This window comes from Odontesthes bonariensis, chromosome 1 (genome assembly GCF_027942865.1).
Source record: "Odontesthes bonariensis isolate fOdoBon6 chromosome 1, fOdoBon6.hap1, whole genome shotgun sequence".
Taxonomy (NCBI): domain Eukaryota; kingdom Metazoa; phylum Chordata; class Actinopteri; order Atheriniformes; family Atherinopsidae; genus Odontesthes; species Odontesthes bonariensis.
Genome location: NC_134506.1, coordinates 48195565 through 48204907, shown reverse-complemented (window position 1 = coordinate 48204907; position 9343 = coordinate 48195565). Strand labels below are relative to the sequence as shown.

The 9343-nt window shown below is 51.2% G+C and overlaps 1 protein-coding gene across 1 annotated transcript; it reads right to left on the bottom strand.

Moving 5' to 3' along the window:
* Window positions 1-5055: 5055 nt before the first annotated feature.
* On the bottom strand, window positions 5056-8718 carry ctrb.3 (chymotrypsinogen B, tandem duplicate 3). Its single transcript, XM_075478245.1, has 7 exons — window positions 8667-8718; window positions 7846-7949; window positions 7687-7766; window positions 6411-6492; window positions 6153-6333; window positions 5417-5550; window positions 5056-5334 (listed from the first exon to the last, which is right to left on the bottom strand). The coding sequence occupies exons 1-7, from the start codon at window positions 8716-8718 to the stop codon at window positions 5173-5175; spliced, it is 795 nt and encodes a 264-aa protein (XP_075334360.1). The 3' UTR covers window positions 5056-5172.
* Window positions 8719-9343: the final 625 nt, after the last annotated feature.

The following is a 9343-nucleotide window of genomic DNA, read 5'->3' as shown; positions in this document are numbered from 1 at the left end:
GGTCTGGGCGTCCGCCAGACCACCGCCTCCTCCTGCCACGCCGTCTGCGGTCTGGGCGTCCGCCAGACCACCGCCTGTTCCTGCCACGCTGTCTGCGGTCTGGGCGTCCGCCAGACCACCGCCTGTTCCTGCCACGCTGTCTGAGGTCTGGGCGTCCGCCAGACCACCGCCTCCTCCTGCCACGCTGTCTGAGGTCTGGGCGTCCGCCAGACCACCGCCTCCTCCTGCCACGCTGTCTGAGGTCTGGGCGTCCGCCAGACCACCGCCTCCTCCTGCCACGCTGTCTGAGGTCTGGGCGTCCGCCAGACCACCGCCTCCTCCTGCCACGCCGTCTGCGGTCTGGGCGTCCGCCAGACCACCGCCTGTTCCTGCCACGCTGTCTGCGGTCTGGGCGTCCGCCAGACCACCGCCTGTTCCTGCCACGCTGTCTGAGGTCTGGGCGTCCGCCAGACCACCGCCTCCTCCTGCCACGCCGTCTGAGGTCTGGGCGTCCGCCAGACCACCGCCTCCTCCTGCCACGCTGTCTGAGGTCTGGGCGTCCGCCAGACCGCCGCCTGTTCCTGCCACGCTGTCTGAGGTCTGGGCGTCCGCCAGACCACCGCCTCCTCCTGCCACGCCGTCTGAGGTCTGGGCGTCCGCCAGACCACCGCCTGTTCCTGCCACGCTGTCTGAGGTCTGGGCGTCCGCCAGACCACCGCCTCCTCCTGCCACGCTGTCTGAGGTCTGGGCGTCCGCCAGACCACCGCCTCCTCCTGCCACGCTGTCTGAGGTCTGGGCGTCCGCCAGACCACCGCCTCCTCCTGCCACGCTGTCTGAGGTCTGGGCGTCCGCCAGACCACCGCCTGTTCCTGCCACGCTGTCTGAGGTCTGGGCGTCCGCCAGACCACCGCCTCCTCCTGCCACGCTGTCTGAGGTCTGGGCGTCCGCCAGACCACCGCCTCCTCCTGCCACGCTGTCTGAGGTCTGGGCGTCCGCCAGACCGCCGCCTGTTCCTGCCACGCTGTCTGAGGTCTGGGCGTCCGCCAGACCACCGCCTGTTCCTGCCACGCTGTCTGAGGTCTGGGCGTCCGCCAGACCACCGCCTGTTCCTGCCACGCTGTCTGAGGTCTGGGCGTCCGCCAGACCACCGCCTGTTCCTGCCACGCTGTCTGAGGTTTGGGCGTCCGCCAGACCACCGCCTGTTCCTGCCACGCTGTCTGAGGTCTGGGCGTCCGCCAGACCACCGCCTCCTCCTGCCACGCTGTCTGAGGTCTGGGCGTCCGCCAGACCACCGCCTGTTCCTGCCACGCTGTCTGAGGTCTGGGCGTCCGCCAGACCACCGCCTGTTCCTGCCACGCTGTCTGAGGTCTGGGCGTCCGCCAGACCACCGCCTGTTCCTGCCACGCTGTCTGAGGTCTGGGCGTCCGCCAGACCACCGCCTGTTCCTGCCACGCTGTCTGAGGTCTGGGCGTCCGCCAGACCACCGCCTGTTCCTGCCACGCTGTCTGAGGTCTGGGCGTCCGCCAGACCACCGCCTGTTCCTGCCACGCTGTCTGAGGTCTGGGCGTCCGCCAGACCACCGCCTGTTCCTGCCACGCTGTCTGAGGTCTGGGCGTCCGCCAGACCACCGCCTCCTCCTGCCACGCTGTCTGAGGTCTGGGCGTCCGCCAGACCACCGCCTGTTCCTGCCACGCTGTCTGAGGTCTGGGCGTCCGCCAGACCACCGCCTCCTCCTGCCACGCTGTCTGAGGTCTGGGCGTCCGCCAGACCACCGCCTCCTCCTGCCACGCTGTCTGAGGTCTGGGCGTCCGCCAGACCACCGCCTCCTCCTGCCACGCTGTCTGAGGTCTGGGCGTCCGCCAGACCACCGCCTGTTCCTGCCACGCTGTCTGAGGTCTGGGCGTCCGCCAGACCACCGCCTCCTCCTGCCACGCCGTCTGCGGTCTGGGCGTCCGCCAGACCACCGCCTGTTCCTGCCACGCTGTCTGAGGTCTGGGCGTCCGCCAGACCACCGCCTCCTCCTGCCACGCTGTCTGAGGTCTGGGCGTCCGCCAGACCACCGCCTCCTCCTGCCACGCTGTCTGAGGTCTGGGCGTCCGCCAGACCACCGCCTCCTCCTGCCACGCTGTCTGAGGTCTGGGCGTCCGCCAGACCACCGCCTGTTCCTGCCACGCCGTCTGCGGTCTGGGCGTCCGCCAGACCACCGCTTATAGTATAGTATTGTTCTTATAGTCTCATCTAGTCTTTTGATATCCGGCTCGGCCGCGTTTTCTGTTAAAACCTTTTTTGAGAAAATAAATTAAGTTTTTGATTTCCAAGAAGTCTGCATCCGCATCCTTATCTCTCCACCCACCCTTGCTGACAGTCTGGGCCTGGAGATTTCCCTGATGGTAGAGTTTGTAATGCCTCTAGAACCTCCTGCCTTACAATTGGACCATTTAGCCCCTGTTTTTGTTCCTCTGTTAATTTAGGTAAAGTAAGCTTCGACATAAATCTATCAATCAACTCCTGAGTCTCTGGGGGCTCTTCACTGCTATATAACTGACTATCAAAATTCCTTAAATACGCTACAAATATTACCTGTGTCGGACATACTAAGCCCATTTTTATCTTTAATTGATGAAATTGTCTGGGAGTCAGTACTGCTGTTCACTAGTCTTGCCAAATACTTACTTGGTTTATGACCATACTCATATAATCGTTGTTTAGCAAATCGAATACTCTGTTCAGCTCTATGAGTGAGAAGGGAATTTAGAGATGCTCTTGTGGCCAACATTGCTTTCATATTAACATCAGATGGGTGTTGAGTATATGTCTTCTCCAAGTCGATGAGTGTTCCTTCTAATTTCCGTTGAGTTTCCAAAGATTTACGCTGTTTACTCCTAACATAGGAGATAATAAGGCCTCTAGAATAAACCTTACAGGTCTCCCATAATACAGATGGAGTTATGTCTGGAGTTTTATTTATTTTGTAGAATATGGTAAATTCTGATTTAAAGTAAGAAATGAAATTGGGATCACTGAGTAAATATGGATTGAACCTCCAGGAGTTATAAGAGCATTGTTTCTCTGTGAAAAGCAGCTGTAAAAATAATGGGCTGTGATCAGAGATGGAAATAGATCCTATATCACAGGACACAACAGAGGACAGCATTAACTTAGGGATGAAAAAATAATCTATCCTAGAACTACTCTCATGAGCTCTGGAGAAAAAAGTAAACTCTTTAGAGGTGGGATGTTGAGTTCTCCATACACCAATTTACCCAAACTCCTCACATGTGTCTATTAGTGCCCTGGCCCTTTTTGTGGGGACCCCAGGATCTGCAGGCATTCTATCAGTAAGTGGGTTCAGGTGACAATTAAAGTCCCCACCCACAATACAACATTCAGTCTCAAGTTCAGCAAACTCCAGGAATCCCTTTGTAACAAAATCAGCAGGATGATTTGGAGGTGCATAAACATTAAGAAGTGAGATGTATTTCCCATACAACAGACCCTTAATTATAATGTATCGTCCACTACTGTCCTTAATGCAAGACTCAAGTTTAAAGGGTAGTTTCTTACTTATCAGGATACATACCCCTCTGCTGTTCGATGTGTGTGATGAAAAAAAGGCCTGACCAACCCAGTCCCGCTTAAGCTTAAGATGCTCTTGATCTTTCAAATGATGTAAGGTTTCAAATAATGTTTCCTGTAGGAGGGCGATTTCTGCTCCTTCTTTTTTGAGAAAGGTGAGAATCTTCTTCCTCTTCACCGGGTGATGTTTTTGATGTGTTTGAACTTTTGGAGGGACTGTAAACTCCTTGATTCATCAAGAATAAGTAAGTAACATTTTTCTTGTGTACCAGGCGGCTTTTTGCTATACTTTGACTGCTAAGTACGCTTGCTGGTGGTTCAGTTTCATTGTGTGATAACAGCCCCCATTGAGACTAGTTTCAGCCAAAAGTGGCCAACTGTTAATCTGTGGGAGGGGTCTGCATGACCCAAGTTCTTTTTAGTCAGTGTTAGCTCAGTGTGTGTTTTAACTTTTGGAGGGACTGTGAACTCCTTGATTCATCCAGAATAAGCAAGTCAACTTTTTACCAGGCTGCTTTTTTCTATACTCTGACTGCTATGTAGAATTGCTGCTGGTTTTAACCCATTGACGCCGGTTGTTGCGTAGCGCAACATTGTTCATTTCTCATTATTTTCAAGACGCATGCAGCATGTAATGCACAATAATTGGTTCAAATACACATGAGGTGGGTGTTTTCCATTAGCCTGTTCTGCAATAGTGCGTTTGTAGCTAATTTGACAGCTCGGCTACAATGGCTGCGGTTAACGAGACATACTGTGACAGCGATGGAAGTGATGTGGAGTTGGTGCGGCCACACCATCCAACTCGAAGTGGAGCCCCGTGTCAAAGCAGGAGATGAAATCTTTCATCGGTCTCTGCCTAACTTTTGGAATAATCAAACTACCAACTTATTACTGGAGGCAGAGCAAGTGGCTGTATCAGACAAATGTCGCCCGAGTGATGGCACGACATCGTTTCGACATGATGTAATTATTTATTCTTGCGCTGCATTCTGACGACTTCTCATTCTTATTTGAGTGGCGTTGCCCTTATGTGAAAAAAAAGAGAGCCCGGTGCGAATTACTGCAGTATGACAACTATGATGTTTTAGAAGTCGTGTCACTGAAGTTTACAGTATAACTGCACAATGCAAGATATATTGCAGGGTTTTTTTTATCATTCATTATTATTGCTGATATTATGATTATGATTCAGTTATAGTATAGTAACAGTATAGTAATAGTAGTATAATAAATAGCAGCATTGGGTATTATCCTGAATCATAAAGCAAAACTACATGAACCAAATGTCCAACATTGATTATATAATCCAGCCAGCGAAAATTTTTTTAAATTTTTCTTAGGTGTTTTCAATGAATTGTTTTTAGTTCAAATAACCCTCAGGCATTGGGGACCTTTTCTAAAAACTGGCTTAGGCATTGAGCAGCCTTTTTTGCAGGTGCTTTAGGCGCCAATGGGTTAAGATAAGAAGAAGAAGAGACCGAACCCAAACACAGTCACTGCTTTACAGCTTTTTATTATGGCTCAGTTTCCTCACACTCAGCAGGTAGCGTCCCGGGTTCTGGGCCCTCAAGGGGCCGCCGGTCGCCCTGTTGGCGGCGGCTCGGCCGTGAGCGTTCAGTTGGCGGCCAGGATCTGGTCGACCCATCCGCGGAGCTCGGTGACGCGGGCGTAGACGGCGGGGGTGCTGGTGGAGCACCGGCTGCTTCCCCAGGACACGATACCCACCAGAGTCCAGACGTTGTTCTTCTGGCATACCAGGGGACCACCAGAGTCGCCCTGAAAAGGCAACAAACACAGGATGTCAGGACACACGGGTCAGTCTGAGGCAGGTGGTGCAGGCAGGTGGGCGGGGCCTCACCATGCAGGAGGTGGCGCCAGCTCCTCCGGCGCAGATCATCACGCCGGAGATGTTGCTGCCCCAGTGTCTCTTACACTGCTCGTTGGACAGCAGGGGCAGGGCGGCCTGCTGCAGCTTGTTGGGAGTACTGGGAGCTGTGGGAGACAGGTTCACAGGTGAGACACACCTGGTGACCTCATCACTTCTCCTGGGTCAGCTGAGCGTCAGTTTAAATGTGTCTAATCAGGCCTGGATCTGCACTGGAAAAAATGCCCCTCCAAAAATAAGTAAAAAAACAACAAATAAAAGACGATTTTGCTTGAAATAAGCAAAAAAAAATCTGCCAATGGAACTAGTGAAAATCGGCCTGTCAAGATTTCTTGAAATAAAATGTGATATTTGGGACTTTTGAGATAAAAGTGATCTTGAAATTAGCTTCAAAACCTCTTCAAATGAAAAAAAAAAGCTTGTTTCATGTGAAATCCGACTCAAAACAATTTGTTTTCAAGACTTTTTCACTTAACAAGATATTCCAGATGTATTGTGTTCAAACAAGTCCCTATATCTGGCTGAAATGGTGCTTGTTAGGCAGTTGTGTCTGATATTAAGTGGAATGAGAGACTCAATGAGACAAATATACTTGGTAAGACTTTTTTTCCAGTGTGAGCCAGGAAGCATTCTGAGGTTCACTGTGACACCGACAGGGCGCCGGCAGCATGTGTGCACGTGCACGTGCACGTGTGTGCGTGAGACTCACAGGCGTAGTGGGTCAGGCCCCAGCCGGAGGTCACGCAGGTCATGCCGGCGGCGAAGTTATCGGAGGACTCTGCGAGGCAGACGGGGGACACGTTGGTGCCCAGGCGGGCGGGCGAGGACAGCTTGATGAGGGTGATGTCGTTGTTGATGGTGCTCGGGTTCCAGGAGGGGTGGGTGAACACCTGGGGGGCAGCAGGGGGGGTTAGTGGGGGCAGGTGGGTTTGTTCTGAAAGCTGGCGCTCTGCAGGGGGCCTCTCACCTTGGCGGGCTTCAGCACCTGGATGTCCTCGTTGGAGCCGTAGCCCTTGTTGTGCTCCCCAGCGATCACATTGTGGTAGGTCCTGTTAGGAAACACACGTTGAACACGTTAAGCACACGTTAAACACACGTTAAGCACACGTTAAACACACGTTAAATTGTCTTTGTTTCCTAAATTGTTTTTGTTTCCTAAATTGTCTTCCCATGTGTCTCGGTACCTAACTTACTGCACTTACTCTAGCACTAGTTCTGCTCTCAGCTGTTTGGTTGGAAGGAAATGCACTTATGATTTCTTGTGACCTGAAGTTCTTTTGCCTACCGGTGTGGAACACACCGATTATAAGTCGCTTTGGATAAAAGCGTCTGCAGAATGACCGTAATGTGATGTAAACGCTCACAGATCACAGAGCCAAGGTCCGGCCCGATTGGTTAGTTTGGGCCCCGTAACCCGCCTGCTCTGATTGGTTAGTTTGGGCCCGTAACCCCGCCTGCTCTGATTGGTTAGTTTGGGCCCCTAACCCCGCCTGCTCTGATTGGTTAGTTTGGGCCCCTAACCCCGCCTGCTCTGATTGGTTAGTCTGGGCCCGTAACCCCGCCTGCTCTGATTGGTTAGTTTGGGCCCCTAACCCCGCCTGCTCTGATTGGTTAGTTTGGGCCCCGTAACCCCGCCTGCTCTGATTGGTTAGTTTGGGCCCCTAACCCCGCCTGCTCTGATTGGTTAGTTTGGGCCCCTAACCCCGCCTGCTCTGATTGGTTAGTTTGGGCCCCTAACCCCGCCTGTTCTGATTGGTTAGTTTGGGCCCCTAACCCCGTCTGCTCTGATTGGTTAGTTTGGGCCCCTAACCCCGCCTGCTCTGATTGGTTAGTTTGGGCCCCTAACCCCGCCTGCTCTGATTGGTTAGTTTGGGCCCCTAACCCCGTCTGCTCTGATTGGTTAGTCTGGGCCCGTAACCCCGCCTGCTCTGATTGGTTAGTTTGGGCCCCTAACCCCGCCTGCTCTGATTGGTTAGTTTGGGCCCGTAACCCCGTCTGCTCTGATTGGTTAGTCTGGGCCCGTAACCCCGCCTGCTCTGATTGGTTAGTTTGGGCCCGTAACCCGCCTGCTCTGATTGGTTAGTTCGGGCCCGTAACCCCGCCTGCTCTGATTGGTTAGTTTGGGCCCCTAACCCCGCCTGCTCTGATTGGTTAGTTTGGGCCCGTAACCCCGCCTGCTCTGATTGGTTAGTTTGGGCCCGTAACCCCGCCTGCTCTGATTGGTTAGTTTGGTTCTGACTGACCTGACGTTGCAGTGGGCGGCGGTCACCACCCAGTTCTCGTTGATCAGAGATCCTCCGCAGAAGTGGAAGCCGTTGGATTGCTGCGAGACAAAGAGAGGTCAGAGGTCAGCGTGTGAGGAGGAGGAGAAGGACGCCGTCTGCTGAGGTCAGCTGACTCACCTGCAGAGACACCTGCCAGGGCCAGGAGTGAGGCACCGCCTCCTCGCCGTTCACAATGCGGGCGTAGCCAGTCACCTGGGGGGGGATGGAGGGGACACCGCAGCCTGAGGGGAGGTCACCAAGGAAACCGTCAGAAACAAACGGGAACCATGAACACCAGTTCAGTTTTCAGCTGAAAGTTTATGTTTATATTTATGTTTATATTTATGTTTATGCATTTAGCTTTTATCCAAAGCGACTTACAATTGAAAAAATATATAACATTGCAGCTAATATCAAAGCTAACAATGAGCTACATAGAAGGAAATACTAGTGTAGAGATAGAGTGCAGGCATAGAGGGAAGTACAGGGTAAGCTTGAAACATATTATTTTATTTAAATGAACTCATTTAATTCATTCATTTTAATTATTAATCAGCACGTTTGGGCTGCAACTATGGCTATTACTCAACAAATCAAATAAAACTGCAAAATTACTAACAGTTTTTATTATAATCTCAAAACACATCATTACAAAAACTCAATACAGCAATATGTATCATGTTCTACAACAAAGTTAACATAACTTATTTGTGACTAGGGATTTTAATCTTAAAATTTAGGATTTCTATTTCACAACCAAATATTTTGCCGTTTAATTCTGACTCCTAGTTATATTTTTTTCATCCTAAGCATATTCTAAATTGAATTCTTTCAGCAAATAAAGGTTGACAAAAATCCAGCAAGCAGAAAAATTTAGAATTTCAAATAATGTATTCAGCTACGAATATGCACTCTAATAGCATCAATACATTAACTTTCTGAGTCTGAGTGAGACTCACCGTAGGCGGCGCTGACGAAGGCGAGGCACGACACGATCCAGAGGAAAGCCATGGTGATGAGGACGATGCCGAGGAAGAGCCGAGCCGGGGTTTTATGCTGTGGCCGGGAGGCGTCGACCAATCAGAGCCCAGAGTTCAGCTGGCAGCTGGTTATCAGGGCTGAGGCGGCGGTGGCGTTCTCACGGGTCACACGCCCTGAGAGGGGGCTCTCTGATTGGTCGGCACCAAGAACATTCAGAATCAGTGTTATTTTCTTACTGATCAGACAGTAGTTTCCTTTTATTTCAGATTCAAACAGGACATCAGAATGTGTCTGATCGGCTGAGCGTTACGTAACAGCTCATAACATGTCAGTAGAGTTTGGGACATTTAAAAAAACACACATTTCTGTCAGTGGGAACATTCCAAAGAGCAACAGCACATGTTTAACTTTACTCTCTTTACCAAAGAACAACAGCACATGTTTAACTTTACACTCTTTACCAAAGAGCAACAGCACATGTTTAACTTTACACTCTTTACCAAAGAGCAACAGCACATGTTTAACTTTACACTCTTTACCAAAGAACAACAGCACATGTTTAACTTTACACTCTTTACCAAAGAACAACGGCACATGTTTAACTTTACACTCTTTACCAAAGAACAACGGCACATGTTTAACTTTACACTCTTTA